The 20,796-nt window shown below is 48.8% G+C and overlaps 1 protein-coding gene across 4 annotated transcripts in view; it reads right to left on the bottom strand.

The window, feature by feature from the left end:
* LOC119181192 (FGGY carbohydrate kinase domain-containing protein) overlaps positions 1–20,796 on the bottom strand; it is a 167,785-nt gene that overhangs the window by 98,839 nt on the left and 48,150 nt on the right. For all 4 annotated transcript variants that reach the window (XM_075882985.1, XM_037432373.2, XM_075882987.1 and 1 more), the window contains one exon: positions 12,109–12,237. In XM_075882985.1, coding sequence (XP_075739100.1) covers positions 12,109–12,237 — 129 coding nt within the window. The remainder of the gene's footprint in view (positions 1–12,108; positions 12,238–20,796) is intronic.

Genomic DNA, 20,796 nt, shown 5'->3' with positions numbered 1-20,796 from the left:
GCCCGGCCGTGCTTCGACCAAGGAAACGCCCCCCCCCCCCCCCCCCACTCACCACGCACGTGTGCGAGGGCGGAGTACGGGAGAGATTGGCAGGTGGGGAGGTGACGTCACCTTCAGGGTTGAGCCACCGCACAGCGGGCTACTATGTGCCGGTCCGCCTGCGTTGCTTAGCCAGCTCAGCTTGTTTACTTCGCGATTGTGCCTTGTTTCTCCTGCGATCTGCTCTCTAGCAAAGCATCAGTTCTGCCAGTTCATAGGGATTTGTTGCCATTGCACTGTTCTCCTCTTCTAATTAGAGATTTTCGCCATCCGACATTCACTAGTTGTGTTATCGCAATGTTGAGGGGACTCCCGATGCCGAGTTACTGCGCGGCATATGGCTGCCACAGCACTTAAAAAGGCTCATTCAAACCGAAGGCGGCACGGTGAAGCAGCCAAGTGGGCTTTTCGAAGCGGCGAGAGCGTGAACTCGTTCAAACTGCTTGCCTCTTTTGGCTGGCCGCGCAGCAGAAGAGGGGGGCATCCCGGGTTTTCGCGCACGTGTCGGTATGACGTGGCAATGCTTCTCCCAAACGTACACCCGTGCCACCACAGCGCCTCCGCTGCGTGCCATTCTGATAGGCTGCCGGAAAGCGGCGAATTTCGGCAGGCGGCGAAAAATTGCTCTGAGAGCGATCGCCTTTGCCGCATGGTTTTTCTCCCGCTTTCGCCGGCTGGAGAGGAGGTTCTTTCCGCTTTCCGCGTTGCCGCCTGGCCGCTTTAGCCGCCACGCCTTCGGCGTGAACGAGCCTTTACAGTTGTGATGAGGTCGTTTTTCACAAGTTTCCTCGGGATTAGAAGATGGCTGCAAAATGGGCCGCTGCAGTTAAAAGAAAATACTTCAAACCCACGAGATGAAGCGCGCTGCAGCGGTTGCAGATCTGCTGAATTTAGAGGAAGCAGCCGCACTCAGATCCTCCTCTTTCCCCATTTGCGTGCAGTGCATGCATGATCCCCTATAGCAAAAACACGTTTACAAAGATTTCAGTAAGCATATTCGAAATAAGCTATCCTACATGACAGTCGCATGCTTCTAGCACAGCTAATACACCGTTTGCATTTTAAAAGATCATTATTGTAGTACTGGGCAGAATTTAGAAAAAGAGACGGTATTATAAAACGCGAAATTACAATATATGAGTCAAACTATTCTTGCGCAGTTTTAAGTGCAGTTCACAACACATATCACCACTGCGCAAGAGGGCACTCGTCTGGCTCCTTATTTTTTTTTCTTGGAATAGCATACTGATTCATCGCGTGCACCTTGCCCACTGTGAAGTACGATACTGACTGCATAGGAAGCGAAGGCAACGCATAGTGGCGCTGCAATTCCGGACAGGCAGCGCCACGTTTGGTAAAAAAAGTTGAAATGGGCGGAGTACGGGAGAGATTGGCAGGTGGGGAGGTGACGTCACCTTCAGGGTTGAGCCACCGCACAGCGGGCTACTATGTGCCGGTCCGCCTGCGTTGCTTAGCCAGCTCAGCTTGTTTACTTCGCGATTGTGCCTTGTTTCTCCTGCGATCTGCTCTCTAGCAAAGCATCAGTTCTGCCAGTTCATAGGGATTTGTTGCCATTGCACTGTTCTCCTCTTCTAATTAGAGATTTTCGCCATCCGACATTCACTAGTTGTGTTATCGCAATGTTGAGGGGACTCCCGATGCCGAGTTACTGCGCGGCATATGGCTGCCACAGCACTTAAAAAGGCTCATTCAAACCGAAGGCGGCACGGTGAAGCAGCCAAGTGGGCTTTTCGAAGCGGCGAGAGCGTGAACTCGTTCAAACTGCTTGCCTCTTTTGGCTGGCCGCGCAGCAGAAGAGGGGGGCATCCCGGGTTTTCGCGCACGTGTCGGTATGACGTGGCAATGCTTCTCCCAAACGTACACCCGTGCCACCACAGCGCCTCCGCTGCGTGCCATTCTGATAGGCTGCCGGAAAGCGGCGAATTTCGGCAGGCGGCGAAAAATTGCTCTGAGAGCGATCGCCTTTGCCGCATGGTTTTTCTCCCGCTTTCGCCGGCTGGAGAGGAGGTTCTTTCCGCTTTCCGCGTTGCCGCCTGGCCGCTTTAGCCGCCACGCCTTCGGCGTGAACGAGCCTTTACAGTTGTGATGAGGTCGTTTTTCACAAGTTTCCTCGGGATTAGAAGATGGCTGCAAAATGGGCCGCTGCAGTTAAAAGAAAATACTTCAAACCCACGAGATGAAGCGCGCTGCAGCGGTTGCAGATCTGCTGAATTTAGAGGAAGCAGCCGCACTCAGATCCTCCTCTTTCCCCATTTGCGTGCAGTGCATGCATGATCCCCTATAGCAAAAACACGTTTACAAAGATTTCAGTAAGCATATTCGAAATAAGCTATCCTACATGACAGTCGCATGCTTCTAGCACAGCTAATACACCGTTTGCATTTTAAAAGATCATTATTGTAGTACTGGGCAGAATTTAGAAAAAGAGACGGTATTATAAAACGCGAAATTACAATATATGAGTCAAACTATTCTTGCGCAGATTTAAGTGCAGTTCACAACACATATCACCACTGCGCAAGAGGGCACTCGTCTGGCTCCTTATTTTTTTTTCTTGGAATAGCATACTGATTCATCGCGTGCACCTTGCCCACTGTGAAGTACGATACTGACTGCATAGGAAGCGAAGGCAACGCATAGTGGCGCTGCAATTCCGGACAGGCAGCGCCACGTTTGGTAAAAAAAGTTGAAATCGGGGATGTATATGGCGCGTTTTACCTTCACTCCGATGCGCTGCCCCTCACTTACGTGCTCGTGCAGAGAGCATGCGCTGCGTTTGAGTGGCCTCACAATTAATGTACCGCCTGCAGTGTTGCTTCACAAAGATCTCCGAGCTGGAAAAGCACTTCTGAGAAGCGAATCGAAGTAAAGAAGTAAAGCTCGTTAGTCAAGTTTATGATGTGGAGCAGACGATGGAAGAGGAGGACGCCCGAGTCACGGCGAAATAAATTTCTCGGGTCCTTCCAGATACTATCGTGTAGACGTATGCCTCGAGGTAAGTCTTATTCTGCCGACATGAAGCCACATACTCTATGATGTGCTGCGTTGACGTTTATAGAAACCGTATAATTGTTGTTTTGATGTGGTATCTAGCAGTAGCAGCCGTGTACTGTCATGTGCAAACATTTGTGATGTGCTGAATAAATAAATAAAAACTACGGCCATGGCACTAAAATGTCCGAGAAGTTTTAGAATCATATCCTCCGTGCCGCACATGACCCGCTCATTTCGCCGCGAAGCAGCAAGCTTTAACCACAGCGAGTCAAGTTGAAAAGCTGGCTTTTTTTATCCGTCTCTCGGGAAATCGCCGCTGGGGGCTGTGAAGTGCTAACTGGCTTCACATGGGCTCCTTCTTTTTTGCCTTTTCAACTAGCATCACGGCTCACGACCACCCCCATTTTGGCATCCGCGTAACAGGCAAGATGTCAGCGTTCGGCGGACACTAGTCACTGCCAAGTGAGTCCCTGATTTCTTTATTTTCGCAAGGCCACAAAACCGCTCGCCTAAGCCTAACACAGAATGCGAGCGCATCGAGAGATGTGTCGTTAGCGCGCAGCGCATGCTGGCGACGCTCGAGTGCTTCGGGGAGCATTGCATCGGCACCAGCTCACGCGGCGCCCAGTTTGCGAGATGAGCCAAGAACAAACAAACGAAACGTACAGTGATCAGCTGGACGATAATACAAATGCCATGCATTTGAACGGGACCAAAATGCGAAACCCAGAGACTTCCTGGTGGTAAGACGAGAGCAGTGGCAGAACAATGAACGGGAAAGCGTTTGGATCACGAGGCAAGAAAGACGTGAGGAAAAACATGACAGAAGGAAAACTTCGCAAGGAAGAAACGACAACGCAGCAACACCCATCGCACCGTTGCCACCCCTACCATTTAACGACTACAAGGTCATCTACCTCCCTCAAGCAGGCCTCGAGCTAGCAAAGTGGAACAATATCGCCATCATGCAAGCCATTGGAAGGGCCAGCTGTCTGCCACAGCAATGTTTCGGCGAGAAAGTGTGCGTCCAAGTGCAACGCCAAGAAAACCTGATTATAGCAAGCACGGCGGAATGGGAAGACGCAAAAAAACTTGAAGGCATCACCAGCATACAACTTGGCGGACCTTTCTTCACCTTAAACGGCAACACGAGAACGCCGCACGACATCTCTCACAGTGTCATAAGCGGACTTCTGCCCGGCACGACGGAAACCGAACTCAAGGCCGGTCTTCGTGCACCAGTGCAGAACACGATCCTACACGCCCGTATGCTTGGGCAATCGTCAGCTGCAGTGATTTTTTTCAAGGGCCGCATGTTCCTTATTACGTCCATTTCTACAGTCTCGACTTTCGATGCAGCCCATATCAAAAATCGATGCAATATTGCAAGACCTGCGGCAACACGGGACACCGTCAGGATGTCTGCCCCTGACCACTCCAAGATTTCTCCTCTAAATGAGGCAAGGCAAACCAATCATCAGACCACGTGTGCAAACCCGTCTGTAAGATATGCGAAGAGGGGCATGAAACTGCAAGCAAGAATTGCAAGAAAAGGCTTAAACCCAATCCGCCACCATTCCACATCCGACAGCAAAGAATGGACTGAATAGAAGCACGAGACTGCCACAATAGTCTAGGGAATGAAAACTTACCGGACCTAGGAAACCAAACGACCAATTTGAGCAGCAGCGCCGGCATCACTTCTGCACAAAGTCGATCACGGCTAATACTCCGGCGAAGCTCATGATCCCCCTCCCAATCATGCTCGCACTCGCCCAAAAGATTGAGCTACGCTACCGAAGCAAGTGGTCCGAGTATCTTCAAAGCAACAAGCAAGTGCGTGTCTTCGTCACTTGACAATGAAGCCTTACGATCACTTCAAGATAGGGTGCATAATCAAGGAAGTACTTCACAGCATCAAACCAGTCAACTACAAAGTCAACAAGCCAGTCGACAAGCTGATACATAGCCACCAAAAACAGAAAGACAGTATGAGCAAGCTTCTTAAAAATTGAGAGGAGCAAAATAACCTGATAGACAAGCTTCAATAGAAATTCACTATCATGCAAAAGCATGATGGACAACCGGGTGCCCTCTTTCCCTGAACAAATGTGGAATCTAGTGTGGACGCCTGATTCCAGACTTTATAGGCAATTTAATGAGAAGCATCCACATTACCGTAGAGAATATTGTATAGACAGAAATAGCGAATTTCGCCATAAGCATAAACAGCAAGATTACTACGTTTGATGCCAAAGTGGACAAACTTGCAGCGCAGCTGAACAACTTCACAGCATATGTGAAGAAGACCTATGCCACCAAAAAGCTCCTGGATACTTCACTAAGAGACGTTCATCCTGACAGGAAGGGCGCACGAGCAAAAGGCCGAAGCGCTTCTTGTTCAATTTCACCTACCCGCGAGCACCAGCGGGAACCTGAAGAAATGGAAGATGGCACTTCCTAACAAGAAGGCAAAAAACACGCTCTCAACTCTCTGCGTCTGGCAGTTGAACTGTCGTTCCTACCGTCCACGTTTTGCTACTTTGAAAGAATTTGTCAAGTGAGACCCCCCCGACATCCTAGCACTGCAAGAAACAATTACACATAATGTGCGGCTACAAGGATATACAACGCCCTCATCCAAACAAAGCGTACTGCAATCCTTACAAGAAAGGCTCTCACAGTACAGGAATTAAAACCAGTCAACACACTCGAGCACACCGCGATAGAAGTAATACCGGAAAGGAAATCCCAAAACAGACCCATTGCTGCGTGCGTGTACAGCCCCCCCAAAAAACCAACTGCCAGAATTTGACCTTCCGGTTCGAGAATCAAAAAAACGCGCTGATGACTATAGTTGTTATAATGGGAGACTAACGCCCGCCCCTCACACCGCTTGGGGCTACGACATGGCTCAGCAGCACAGACTGTCTTTGTGGAATGATCCACTCCAGAAAACAAGAGTAGAGAGTAGTGTCGCCAGAGACATAAAGCCCGATCTCACGTTTATGTTAAATGTGCATTCAGCGGAGTGGAGCTGCCTCCCAGAAACCCTGGGAAGCGAGCACCACATCATCCAATTAACCGTAGCTCACACTCCCAAGCCCAGGAGGATCGGCACGGACCAAATAACAGCGTGGGGTTCATTCCGAGGTGCTCTAAATGTTGCGACCATCATCAATGACATAGACGATTGAGTGAGGAAGGTCCTCGACATTGTGGACCAACACTCCAAAAGAATACAGCTGAATGAGGATGCACCAGACATTGACACGCATTTCCTTCATCTCTGGAAAGCAAGAATATCTCTTCTCAAGAAATGGAAGAGGCAGAAGCTAAATAAGGAACTTAAGAGAATCGCCCTGCTCACTGAACAAGCACAGGAATATGCAGAGAAGTTAAAAAGACAGAGCTGGTCTGCATTTTGCGACGCACTAGAGGGTACATTAAGCACAAAGAAAACGTGGCACATTCTGCGGGCTCTTCTCGACAACAGCCCTACAAGGTCGGAGCAGCGACAAAATATTTGCAGGCTGACACACAACTTTGCCGGATCAGAGGAGGCCTCCTTAGAGAGCTCCAGAAGAAGTTGGCTGGAGAAGTACCCATAACCACGACGGTACACGACAAAGCCTACAACGGAAAACCAAACGCCGAACTTGATGAACCATTAACGCTGGCAGAGCTAGTTGCAGCACTAGCTACACTCACTGAAAACACTGGCCCAGGAAAGGATTGCATTATGAACAAGCAACACCTCAACCTTCCGCAGCAGGTCACCGATGCCCTACTCCAGTATCTCAATGCTTGCTGAGAGAGTGGCAACATACCAGCTACCTGGAAACATTCAGAGATTACTATAATCCCAAAACCCAACAAGCCCCTCAGCATCAAGAACCTAACCCCATTTCCCTTACCTCGTGTGTAGGGAAACTATTCGAGCACATGGTACACAACAGGCGAACCCCGTACCTCGAAAACAAGGAATATTTTCCGAGCACAACGTTTGGATTCAGGCAACACCTATCAACGCAGGACATCTTCCTTTTGCTCAAAGAAGACTTCATCAATCACCTGAGCACCAGAAGCAAATCTTCAATCGTAGCCATTGATATAAAGAGAACTTTCGACCACATAAGCCACGACGATATCCTCTGCAATCATGAACATCTTGACAGAGGGCCTCGGTTATACAACTACGTGAGAAATTTCCTCAAGCATCGCACTGCCACAGTGCGAATTGACAACCTTCGCAGCGACACTTTCCGACTACCAAACAGAGGTACTCCACAGGGTTCGGTCATTTCGGCATTGCTTTTCAACATTGCATTTACCAGGTTACCCAGCTTCCTCGATGTTATACAATACCTGCGACATGCCTTTTATGCGGACGACATTACATTATGGACAAGGGCCTCAAATACCGAAATTCAAGAAATGCGATTACAAGAAGTAGTAGATATCATCGAGAGGTACTTGAAAAAATGTGGTCTCGAATGTGCTCCCGAAAAATCGGAACACCTCATCCTGAAGTGTAGAATGAGAGGGCGGTCTGTCGCCTACATTAAACTTGATCTCAGCATTACCATCAATGGAAAGCCCATTAAGAAAGTGAAAACATTAAAAGTACTGGGGCTTCACATCCACAAAGATGGGTCAGGTGCGGCCACACTCCCTCGACTACAGCACGTGCTATTTCAACTCACGCATTTGTCAAATGAATCACGAACCGTAGAAGCGGCCTTAAAGAGCAAGACAGACAACGCGTTGTGCAAGCTCTCTTCAGCAGTCGAACAACCTATGGCACTGCCTACCTCGCCCTGAAGAACGCAGAGGAAGAGAACCTGAACATTAAGACTCGTAAGGCCACCAAAATTGCTTTAGGGCTCCCATTCACGGCTTCCACTGCGAAACTACTGAAAATGGGTGTGCACAAAACCTGACAGGAACTAGCCAAAGCCCACAGGGCTAGCCAACAAGAACGACTAAAGCTATCGCCCACTGGAACATCAATGCTACAACGTTTGAACTATAGCGAAACCTTTATAGGCGACACAGCAGCGGACCGATAAGAACGGGTTCCGCCAAACATCAGCGAATGTTTCTGCATTGCATGAAGCCCCCGTAATATGCCCCCCACACATCGCACAGAAAGAAGGCAGGCACGAGTGAATGCTCTACGACGAAATCACAGCCAAGATCCAGACGCCAGATATACAGACGCAGCCAAGTATCCTGGTAGAGACACCACTGCTTTGAGTGTCGTTGATACTCGGGGCGTAGAGCTTGCATCTGCCACTGTACACACCCGAAGCACAGAAATTGCAGAGGAGCCGGCAATTGCCCTAGCTATCACAACGTCCTTAGATGCAGCTGTGGTATTCACGTACTCTCAAGCAGCCATGTGAAACTACAGCAAAGGTCGTGTGTCTACCCAAGCAATTCAGACAATGAAGTGCCGAAGCACTCCGATGTCATTCACCTGTGTGACATGGGTTCCTGGGCACGAAGGGCTGGAGGGAAACAAGGCGGTTCATGCCACAGCCTGCGATCACGCCTACCGGGCTACCCCATCCCACTTTCCAGACGCCAGGACTGTGTCCGCGGAGGCTGAGTCTGTACGTAAGACTTACTCTGCAATACTGTAACACCATAGGCTGGCACGCAGAGAGTATCCACCACCACACTCGAAGCTCAACAAAGAGGACAGCACCATATTGAGAAGACTGCAGAGCAACACATACACACACAACATACCAATGCACCGATTGTACCCAACATTATATGAATATGTTTCCCCGATTCACACTGTGCCTAACACGTTGGCCCACCTGATCCTCGAGTGTTAATGCAATACAAATACAGATCTATTGCCTCTGCTGAATACTTGTGACGCTGGCAAAGAACACGAACACCTCAAAACGTGGGAAGCCAAGGTTGCCTTGGAGGACCTGGACCAACAACGACGTCTCGTCGCCAGGGCCAAGGAGGCAGCGAATGCCAGAGGGTTCCCGGAATGAGGAGACCTCCCACCTAAGATTAACATGGAACCTGCACCGATACACCGTTTCGCAGATAAACGTTTATTCCTCCTCCTCCAGCTCTCGTGTCATGCTTGCTCTATCTTTCGCGAACAGGGCTGTGTTCGCCGGCGGTGACTATATGGCAAACTGATACAGCTTTACACGTGGAGAGCGTCCCTTGGTGTTTTCTGCATTTTTGTGGCAGCCCACAACACAACAATACGGCGGACCTCACCGACGCTTTCCTGGGGCCGCTTCTTCCATCGTGGAAAGGAAACTTTGCATAGCAAGGGTCGCATTTTAGCGCACTGAGCTGAAGGACTGCAGAACGTGTTGCCCGCGTGTCGCACATGCTCCCATTTCGACGAAACACGCCTACTCGCCTGTGACCTCTCCCGCATTTCTCCTCAAGTTTTCCAAGCTTGCCGCCAGGGCCAGGCGCGGCATTTTCGTCGCTCTGCAAACTTGAGCTTCAGTTCTCTATAGGGAAGACAGACTCAAGTTTTCGCAGCGTCGTCAGTTGCCCTTGCGGAAAGAGGGCTTTGTTTCGCACCGGTCGCTTGGACGGGTCACCCATGCCAAGTTTTCTCTTTGCGCCCACGGAAAACATGTTCTTTTGGGCGCTCATCTCGCATTTTACACGCTATGGGCGCTGTTGCTTCGTCATCCTGAAAAGTGGGCACGCACTACTGCTGCATTGTTAGCTGCTACAAAAAATTAAACATGACGAAGACCTGAAAACTGCCCGTCAAGTTCTATCATTTCTAATGCGAGCAGTGCGAGAAGCAAGAGTGTATTATGGTAGTTCACCGATACTCCGCCGTCTCAATATTTTAATATATTTTAGTCGTGCACAGTACTAAAACTATTAACTGAAAGACATGCGGCGGACTCTTATTAAAAGAAACTGCGTTTGTAAACTGAAGTTACAGCAAATCGGCAACTGCTGTGCATTACGCGATTGGGCTCTGGCTTTCAAAGACAACTATTGGTAGTGCGAAAGCAGCAGAGCTTGCTAGCTTAATACGCCACTGTTAAAATACCATATTGTGAGCCCTGCAAGTGTTTTATTGAGCTGACGGCTGTAGACCTCTCGTCACTGCTCAGTGTAAACAGATTTGTGCGGCGGGTTCACGCTGAGTGTTTGTACGTACAGGTCTTGCAAGCAACACTCACCGATAAGTTAGCATGCTGAGGAGTTGTGATGCTAGGATCACAGTCATGAGTTCCATTCCTGCATAAGCCAGCTACATTTCCACAGGAGCAAAGCGCAGTAACAACGCGCTCAGTTTTCGGTGCAAGAAAAGAAGACAAGGCGTTTTGGTGTTGTATATTTCACGTGTGCAATGGTATGACACTCAATGTTAACAGAAGTGGCACTCAGTGTATTTGCACCCTCTCTCTGTTGTCATCGTGCCTTACACTTCAAATAGATTTAACTACATGTTAAAAAAAAGAAAAAACTCAGTTTGCTGGACTCAATGTGGAGTCTCACTCCACGGCGTGCCTTCTAATGATATCATGGGTTTGGTATATAAAATGATATATTCTTGCATGCACCCAAGCCGCGGACAATATACAACTACCGCTATGAAACTGATTTGAAAAAAAAAGGCAGATATAATATTTTAGATGATTTTGTGAAATTTGACGCAGTTATCCGGGGCGAATCTCGCTGCAATTATAAACATGCTCGATCTTTGTGCGCATTTCATGACATGATGAAGACCAAGCAAGCTGTCAAAACAGCCAAATCGTCATTTGAATCAGTGAACACGCTGCGTGATCAGACGTGCATATTATTCGAAATGAAACATGCGCTCCAATAAACATGCATCGTCAAAGTGGACATGAAATACTTTTTTGTGTGCATTTTTATACTTACAAAGGAGCTGAAAAAAAAAAACTCGAAGTGTCATTGCACTTACGATACAACCTTGTTAACATACGATGAAAATCTCGGCAAAAGTGAGATTTATGAAACCGAACACTCTGCATTGATATGGTGTCATGCACTCAACCGAGCAGACGGAAGTTTAGGCTCTTCACACCGACTTCAACATAAAATTTGAGCCCCGTGACAAGCTTGGCATTCAAGCAATAGGAATTCAAACACTATATACAAAAGCACGCGAAAGCATGGTGGTCGTTTCCCAACTGCTCCGAGAAGACACGAATGCCGCAGTAAATGCGCGTTTTATAAGCCTTCAGAGCAAGTCACAGGTGACGCTGCACGTGCAAGGCGACTAGATAATGGCATATGAAAAGCACGTGAATGTGCTGAAAAGCACGTGAAGTGTAAGAGAACTTCACTGAAAAACGTGTACTTTGCTGAAAATTTAATGTGAATCAGTTCAAGACAAAAGCTGCTGTCAGCCCCACTACGACGGTCTAGTGGCTAAGGTACTCGGCTACTGACCCGCAGGTCGCCAGATCGAATTCCGGCTGCGGCGGCGACATTGCAAATGGAGGCTGAAATGTTGTAGGCTATGTGCTCAGATTCGGGTGCACGTTATAGAACCCAGGTGGTCGAAGTTTCCGGAGCCCTCCACTACGGCATTTCTCATAATCCTATGGTGGTATTGGGACGGTAAACCCCACATATCAAAAGCTACTATCAGCACGTCTATTCATTATAACGGAGGAAACAATAGCAGAACACTTTGTGAAGAAGGAGTAGCGAATGGCAAGAAATTTGAAACTACACCAATAAATGCTAATACAATTTGTCGCCTAGAGCAGACATATACAGCTAGGGCCCAATCACTCCTGACCGCTTGTTCACGAAACTACCTTACGTTGCCACTGGTCTTAAAATAACGACCTCACTCAAGTGCAAGGCAGAGTACCAGAAGGTACGGATGGTTCCTATATTATTCCAAGGTTTGAGACTTATGGTACAGCTGTAGTCATTTCGTAAAACTTAGTCTGGATATAGACTATTTCCGCTGACAGTATATACTTCCTTGCTGGTATTGTTCACTTCCCTTGGAAGTTTGTGCTAAATGAAGTACCTTCAAGTTATACGCACCGAGGCCTCCGGCGTGTGCATCAATTATTGAGGTGGCGACGGGTGTGCCTTTCTTAAGGCCCAGCTGCAAGCCGGCCTCCATACTTAGGCCACGGCCACAAGGGGCACCCGGAGGCCAGAACTCCTGCCCTGCGACAATCAAAGCAACGACTTTGAAAATTTGCATTGTAAAACCAACGGTAACTAGTCCCTAGCGTATTAAGATTGGCCGGTCACAGATTACAATGCTTGTATTTCCTGTACACTAGCTTGGCGCCTGCCAGAAGAATTCATGTATGACATCACCACATACAAATAAAAGTTTATCCAATCAAATAAAAGTTTATCCAATCCAATCCAATCACCACATACAAAAGACGAGGCCCATTGCAGATACGACGACTTGGATGGTAAGTCCACCCGTTTAGTGCTACCTCTCACTGTCTTCGTCACTAGTGTACAGTTAAAATTTGACACAGCGCACACCAATAAGGCAAGCCTGAATTCTTCAGAGAAAGCCAGGTGGTTCCAATAAACATTACCACCCAAACACTCCGTTAAGATGGTTTACCTGCAAAGCTGAAACGTGTAGCCCTAGTGTTTATCAGTACAATAATCCCGACGTTCCAATAAAGTCTTTCTCAATTTTTATCGGATACGTATGCACTGAAATGCTATGTGGCTCATGCCACCTGTGTCTTCCTTTCTTCAGACAGCGCACCAGCAATGAGCGGCGGGGCTTTCCCGATTTCTGTGTCTGTACATGCCAGGAGGTTCTGGTAGCATGGGGTGGATAATTTTCGGTTTGACGCAGTCATGCGAAGTTTCGCTGTAAAATAAGCATGCATTCAGCAGAACCGTACTGTCAAATGATCGCTTCGCTTTCAGTTGTTAAAACATAGTTTTTTATCATTACACCAATCATCCATGCTAACAGGGCACAGGTTCAATAGGTGTATCAACTTTGAAGAGCTTACCTGGTCCCGACATAACATGTACCCATGCAGTATTTATTGATCCGGAAGCACTTAGCGCACAGTCAAATATTCTCATGCACCTCGGAATCCACTTTTCACAAGAAATAGTAAGCCAACTTATTATTGCTAACGAAGAGAAGCAAAAGGCCTCACTTTTTGTAAATCTGCACAAGAGGGACTGTAACGCATCAAAGAGCAAGGGCATAAATCAGAGAATTAGTGCAGCTATTGAGTCGTGGTTTAGTGAGTGACCTCTTTCATATAATGCAACTGCGTAATCCATGGTTCTATATTTGAAGCACCGATGACCAGTAATATGAAGCACAATGAGGAAAGACGCCGCCGTAGTCCGTATTGCTGAAGTGTTTCATTTGGTTGCTTGTTGACTTGTCCAAATAACTTCCATTCTTTAAGCTGAGTTTTTCTCCCGCAATGGGGGAAAAAGAAAAACTGTGTGTGTGTGTGTGTGCGCATGTGTGTGTGCGCGTGTGTGTGTGTGTGCGCGTGTGTGTGTGTGCGCGTGTGTGTGTGTGCGCGTGTGTGTGTGTGCGCGTGTGTGTGTGCGTGCGCGTGTGTGTGCGTGCGCGCGCGTGTGTGTGCGCGCGCGTGCGTGTGTGTGCGCGCGCGTGTGTGTGTGTGCGCGCGCGTGTGTGTGTGTGTGTGCGCGCGTGTGTGTGTGTGTGCGCGCGTGTGTGTGTGTGTGCGCGCGTGTGTGTGTGTGTCTGCACACGCGCGCGTGTGTGTGTGTCCTTTGATCACATAAACATGTGTGATCAAAGTCCATGAGAGCCCTTGCTTGCGATAGCCGCCGCAACCACGAAAAGCAATAAAATATGTACAGTGACGGTCAAAATTTTGCGGACCACGGGAGAGCGTGTGAAACAGCACCGTGACATTTTCTGGTGGTGGCTTGTGAAGCTCGAAAGCGCACACTGTGCACGCACGCCATTTTTTACATGCCAGCCTGTTCATTCGCTCTCTTCAGAAGCGCTTGCCTCGGGACGCTATAAGAAACGCAGGGTGTCCCTCCTGCTGTCGCCGCGGAAACACCGAGCGATAATATCGTGACGAAAAGACGTAATGTGTGCTGGCAGTGCTCGATGCGGGGTATTCTGCACCTTAGTACCAGACGCCCCGCTGCGCTGAAATTTGCATGCGGCGTGAGTTTTTCGAAAATTGACTTTTGTAATAAGGTTACAGAACAGCTTTCATTCGGTGGAGAAAATGCACGCTGAAATTTATGGCGGTGTTCTGCGGCGATGTCTAGCGGAGTGTCTGGAACTGAAGCGCGGATTGCGATCCGCTCCGAGCACTGCCACTAGACATTACGTCTTTTCGTCACGATATCGTCACTCGGTGTTTCCGTGGTGACAGCAGAAACGATACATTACGCTTTTTCTGGCATTCCGGTGCACGCGTTTTTAAAGAGAGCGATCGAGCAGGCTGGCAAGCGAAGAAATAGCGCAACTGCTCAGTGCGCGCTCTCGAGCTTCGCATGCACGCGTCAGAATGCGCCACAGTGCTAGCTCCCATGGTTTGCAACATTTTGACCGGCACTTTACCTTCCATCGAAATTTTGTGCTGCTTCTTTGTCGTGTGCTAGGCAACTTGTCTGATCGCCTACCTTCAAAGAGCAGAATGACTGATGTACTATACTTCCATTTGGATAGTCCATGCATTCCGCTGAAACAAAATAAGGACAACTTGACATCCTAGAACTTGAAGTCCTACACTAATCCTTTGAATGCTTTCAATGCAGAGCTCTGTTTAAAAGATAATAGAAAAGGTTGGGTACACAAGTTCATACCAAAGCGTTTGCTGGCATCCTCATCCCGTTCTTGGGGTGAAGCATCGTGTGTCATCTGTCACTTTGACAACAGAATTTAGTCTCACGCTTTCTGCTCACTGAAAAAAAAAAGAAAAACATGTGCCAGCTGAGCAAGCAGAGAAGCATGCGTCCGAGTTGGCAAAGGCTTGTGCAGACCACCTGCTGTTGAGAAACATGAACGCGTTCCAAGGGTTCCGCGATGAGTTGCTCCTTGCAAAAACCTGTCGCGATGCAAAAACCCATGGAATCTATAAAACAGCTGGTGAAGAGACACCCAAATAACTCAGCATAATAACCAAGAAGTGTGCCAGTATCACGCCGTTTGAGGCATTTCCATTGTACGAGAGTAATGTGGTTTGTTATTCGTTTTGAAAACATTTAGCTTCACACTTTTTCTGATGGTGTTACAAAACATGCTACTACCGTGTAAGCTTTCTCCCAACGCAGCACGTTCTCGCAAGACATGCAAGCTGCATTGAAGCTCAACACCTTTTAAAAAGGTGACCCACTTTCTTAAGGTCAAAAATCTAGCTTAGAACAAATATCGGGAAGTTCCCAACTCTCCGCCATTTATTACGTTGGGGACTTATCGTCGTGGTACATCGGTCACAATCTACCCGGATCTGTAGTGATGTTTCGATGTTTTCGCACCATTGTGATGAAAAATTTTTATTCAAAAAGCTTCAAGCCACAAGACTCTCCCCTATATTCTAGAAGGTGAAGTGAATGCTTTAAATTGATTGCGTGTTTTTCGTTTTGTTTGTCCGCCTTTCAAAGCCAGCTGTAACAACATCTTACTTTGGATGAACTTCTTGAAAATCTGTGGTATGTCTAAGGAAAAAAATCTCGACGTGGAAGACAGCGTCCCTTGCAAGCACTGTGGCGACGAAGGGACCCATTTCGACTGTAGAACCCATTTGTTGCTGCCACCTCTATGCGCGCCCGCGTGTTGGCTATAGTGGATGCCTTGGCACTAACTGATGAAAGGCCCTTGTCGGGACATACAGCTTTAGAATGCCGACCCGCACTGTTCTTGAAGCGGATATCTATTAGGTCTTATGAATTTTTTTTTTCTTGACAATTACCTCTTAAACAGGCTATAGTACTCCCGCTTCTCCCTATGTCAGATCTGGTGCGCCCACCTTAGCTTGCGAACTTCGCTTCACCTTTTTTTCCTCTCCTTCTCGCCCTATTGAAAAGTGACTAACCAGATTTCCAATTACAGTTGACCTCTCCACCTTTCCACAATTCGATCATTTAATGAAAAAAACAAAGAATAAATCAATCAGTTATGTTGGGTTAACAAATTTAGGAAGTGGAGGGCATGAGAAGAAAAGGATCCTGTGAACCTTACTAAGCATCTCTGTCAACTAGAGTTCAACAGAATGCACAAGCAGCATTCATTACCTGCTGCACAGAAGCATACGTACAAAGAGTTTCATGCGTAGTCATTGCACACGATCTGCCGAATGTGGCAAGTACACACTATTCACAGAGGAAAAAGAGCAGAAAGTATTGTGGAGAAACTCATATAGAAGATAACATTCATATCTGACATTAGGTATATCAGATCACAAAGAAAGCAGGATGGCTAGACCTGCAACAAGAAACATCAAAACCACGCGGCGGTAATATTTATTGCAGAGGGTAAACTTGTTATCACAGTGCATGTAACTATACGCACTTGCCAACGCGCTAAGTGGGTAGACTTATTGCTATACTTGGGGACAACATTCTGTGGAACCAAAGTGGGTGTGTTCCACCGCTGAGTAATATAGTCCTACAAATACGACTGTGTTTTGAGCGTGAAAATAATAAAAAACAACACTACTTTGTTTTCTACGGGATGTTGTTTATAAATAGGCGCTTCACGACCTAAACGTATTTTATTATGTTTTAATTTAGGAAGTGTCATTTCGCGTTTTCGCGCATCTGACAATGTCACATGTTTTAGAGGCAGATCACTGGCAAAATGGAGTCACTCTCTGACTATTCCAACGACTGGATGAAGGAGCTTGAGTCAAATTTCACTCACAAAGGGCTGTGTAAGCAGACGTATCAAATTATATGTAGTGGAATTATTCAAAAACCACCGTTCTTCGAAACGCAAGTCGAACCCGACTACTTTGCGAAGGAGTAAATGTGCAGTAGCTCCACCCCCGTAGCTTTCCCTCCATTGCCACAGGAAGCTGTCCCTGAGAATAGCAGCCTTCAAAGAGCCCCTGAGTAGAGGACACACACACTTAGTTTTCGTAGCTATCACCGCCCTTTCCATATTCCCTCAAAAGTATTTACTGGTCACGAATCGACCAGCCAAGTTCGGTATAGAAACAAAACCATTCGCTATGGGTGCCACTGCAGACAAAAGGGCTCTCATTGCAGCCACTTAAAGGGCATGTTTTCAGTGCGTTAACGAGTTTTCAGTGGTGATACTCACTGTGGTGGCTGCACAAACATTTCTGTGCGCTTTTATACTCTGCTCTTCGATCACTTACAGACAGCGCACATGCGCGTAGAAGCCATAAATGGCTGTTTGGTAGCAACAGTGTTCCACCAATTCGGTCTTGGTGAAAACGGCGTGCAGCCCCACACAGCACTGCAACGAGCGTGTGGTGCCCTGCCTAGCCTAGTTTCATCACCTCGCCAAGTTCGGCAGGCAGCTTTCGTCGTGCTCAGATAATAAACTCTGATGAGCGCTGCTCGGTTGTCAATAGCTTTTACTCAGCCATGCGTTATGGGGTCGTCCTTGTTATAAGCGGTACCTCAGCCCTCCCTCTCGTCCATGTTCTTCGGGGCAGATCGTGACACTGATGGCGATGAGTTCAGTCAACCCGTCGACCCACACCAACGAGAGCGGCAAGACAACGCCCCGCATCTGACGCCATGCCGCTGTACGGAAGGCTAGAGCCGTTCGAGGGAGACGGGTCCGCCTGGCCCACCTATGAGGAGCAAGTTCACGTGTTTTTTCATGCTAATGACACACCCAAAGATAAACAACGGGACATTTTCTTAGCAAGTTGCAGAATCCAAGTCTTCAGTTTCCTTCTTGACTTCCTGAAACTGGCTACGCCACATACCAAGACACTCAGCGAGTTGCTCACTGCGCTCGCACTTTAGCCCAGATTCGCCAACGCTAATCGGGCGTTTTCACTTGAACAACCAGAGCCGCTGGGAAGAGGAAAGCCTCGGGCGATTCATCACTGCCCTACGAGGTTTGGCGAGCACCTGTGCTTTTGGGGACCAGCTGGGCTCGCTGTTACGGGACCGTTTTGTCTGCGGCAAAAACAATCTCGCTATGCAGACACATCACCCGGAACTTCGCGACCCCTCGCTAGACGACGTGGTGAAAGCAGCGCTGGCAATGGACCCGGCGACAAAAGATGCTGGCGAGACGTCATCGGAAGCAGTGGTCAAGAAGATGGTGGCAGGTAGTGCCAGTTCATACATTTGCAGTGCTTCATGTGGTGAAAAACTTGGCACCTTGCACGAGTATGCCGAACAAGGAAGCAAAGCAAAACAGCGGACCACAGCAGCAGCCTGGATCAAGCCCAGGTTCCACACCAGCCCGCAGTCATTGTAGGCGTCACAAGTGGCGGCGGAGAAGTGCGGCAGCAGGTTCCAGTTCCTCCACGGACAGGCTCAACGTTGTGACCGAGTACAGGGCACACAGGCCTTGTCCCGTCGTGTGCGCCGCCATACGTAGTACTAACCGTCGAAGTTTGCAGGCGCCCCATTCCCATGAAACTGGACATGGGGCGACCAGTGCGTCAGTCATGGCTGGCAAACATTTTGAAAGGACCTTCTCCAGAGTGGCTGTCGAGGCTTCAGGCATCATGCTGCAGAGTTACTCGGGAGAACTTTCCCAGGTCCAAGGCCAGGCCCAGGTCGGGGTGCGTTTTAGCAACAGGGAAGCAACCCATCTTTTGTATTCGACCACGGGGTCGTCACTGATGCTGCTCGGCAGGAATTGAATTTGCGCACTGGATGTACGGCTGTCAGAAGGCCATGTCCTGGAAGCAGCCCTACATAGCGTACAAGACATCCCGAGCCTCCTAACAGAGTTCCATTCACTGTTCAAGCCAGGGGTGGGCACATTCGTCGGTACGACTGCCGGCATCTATGTACCCGAGGAAGTCTGGCCTCGGTTTTTCTAGCCTCGCCCGCTGCCGTTCACAGTAAAGGACGGGGTCACCCAGGAGCTGCAACGGTTACAGCGAGAACGCATCCTAGTACCAGTCAAAACTGCACAGTGGGCCGCTCCCATCGTTCCAGTTCTGAAGTGAGACGGTAGTGTCAGAATATGTGAGAATTTCAAGGTTACGATCCACCCCGTCGCTACCGTCGAAAAGTACCCCCTGCCTCGGATTGAAGATCTCTGGTCAGCTTTGTCTGGTGGCCAGGAATTTATGAAGCTCGACCTCAGAGTCGCGTACCAGCAGTTGGGCTCCAGGAGGCCTCACGGAAGTACGTCACGATATCTACACCTATGGATTTTTTTCACTATGCGCGTTTACCATTCACTGTGGCCTTGGCACCAGCCATCTTTCAAAGAGAGACGGACAACCTCTTCAGGGGCATGAGGCACAAGGCAGTTTACCTGGACGATATTTTCATCACCGGTATTAATGACGGAGACCACACACAGAATCTGCACAACGCTGTGACCCAACTTCAGAATGCTCTTTCAAGCTCAAGCGAGAAAAGTGCACGCTCATGTTTTCTAGTGCAACTACCGAGACCGGACTTTCCGAATACATGGGACACGTCATCTCGCAGGCCGGCTTGACTCCAGCCCCCCCGCAAAATTGAGCCTGTTCTAAAGGCGTTGTAGCCCTGAAACAAGAAAGAGCTGCAAGACTACCTTGGCCTCATCAATTTCTACAGGAGGTTTCTGCCCAGCCCGTCAGCTCATCTGTAGCCACTATACATTTTGCTTTGAAACGGTCAGCTTTGGCCGTGAAAGAAGGAGCAGGACGAGGCCTTTGAGCACAGTAAACAGCTAATCACCAAGGCAACGGTGCTGGTGCACTTTGATTCAGCCAAGCCTGTTGTTCTTACTGTAGATGCATCCCCATACAGTGTAGGAGCCGCCCTAGTGCACGGAGACAAGGATGACTGAGAACGCCCGCAGTCATTTGCTTCTCGTCGTCTTCACACAGCAGAGCAGTGTTACAGCCTGCTGGACAAGGAAGGCCTCGCTCTAATGTTTGGTGTCGAGCGTTTTCACCAGCACCTGTGGGGTCGAACGTTCGAGGCAGTCACAGACTACAATCCACTGCTGGGGCTACTGGGGCCAGACAAGGTGGGGCTCATGCAGGCATCATTTAGAGTGGTACGATGGGCCTTGAAGCTGGCAGCCTACAGCTACCAGTTGGTGGACCATCCGGGAAAAGACCCGGGGCCTGCCTATGCCCTGAGCCGGTTGCCGCTGCCACAAGTGCCTGCTGCTGTTCCAGAGCCAGCTGAAGTGCTCATACTGGAGCATACCCATAAGTAATCTCTGGGTCTGCTGTCTCGCGGGCGACCAGTCGGCATATGGTCTTGGCGCAGGTGGTGAAGGCAGTATCTCTAGGAAAGGAGTTGCTGCAGAAGCTTTACAGCCGCTGAGCTGAGCCTGGAGCAAAGCTGCCTACTTTGGGGATCTAGCGTGGTGACCCCATAAAGTCTCCAGTTCAGGGTCCTGCCATTGCTGCACGCGGGGCATCCTAGCGTGGAAAAGACAAAGATGGTGGCCCGGTCCCACGTTTGGTTGCCTGGACTGGACCAGGACATTGCTCACATGGTGCGGAGCTGCCAAGTCTGTCAAGAATATCAACGGCTTCGCGTCATGAGGAGATCACCCAATGGAAATTCTCACAGAGGCCCTGGTCCCATCTTCGCTAGGGTTTTGGAGACCCCTTCAAA

The sequence above is a fragment of the Rhipicephalus microplus genome, unplaced genomic scaffold (assembly GCF_043290135.1).
Source record: "Rhipicephalus microplus isolate Deutch F79 unplaced genomic scaffold, USDA_Rmic scaffold_14, whole genome shotgun sequence".
NCBI classification, from domain to species: Eukaryota; Metazoa; Arthropoda; class Arachnida; order Ixodida; family Ixodidae; genus Rhipicephalus; species Rhipicephalus microplus.
Note: the sequence above shows the minus strand (reverse complement) of the source record. Positions and strands in the feature narration are given on the sequence as shown.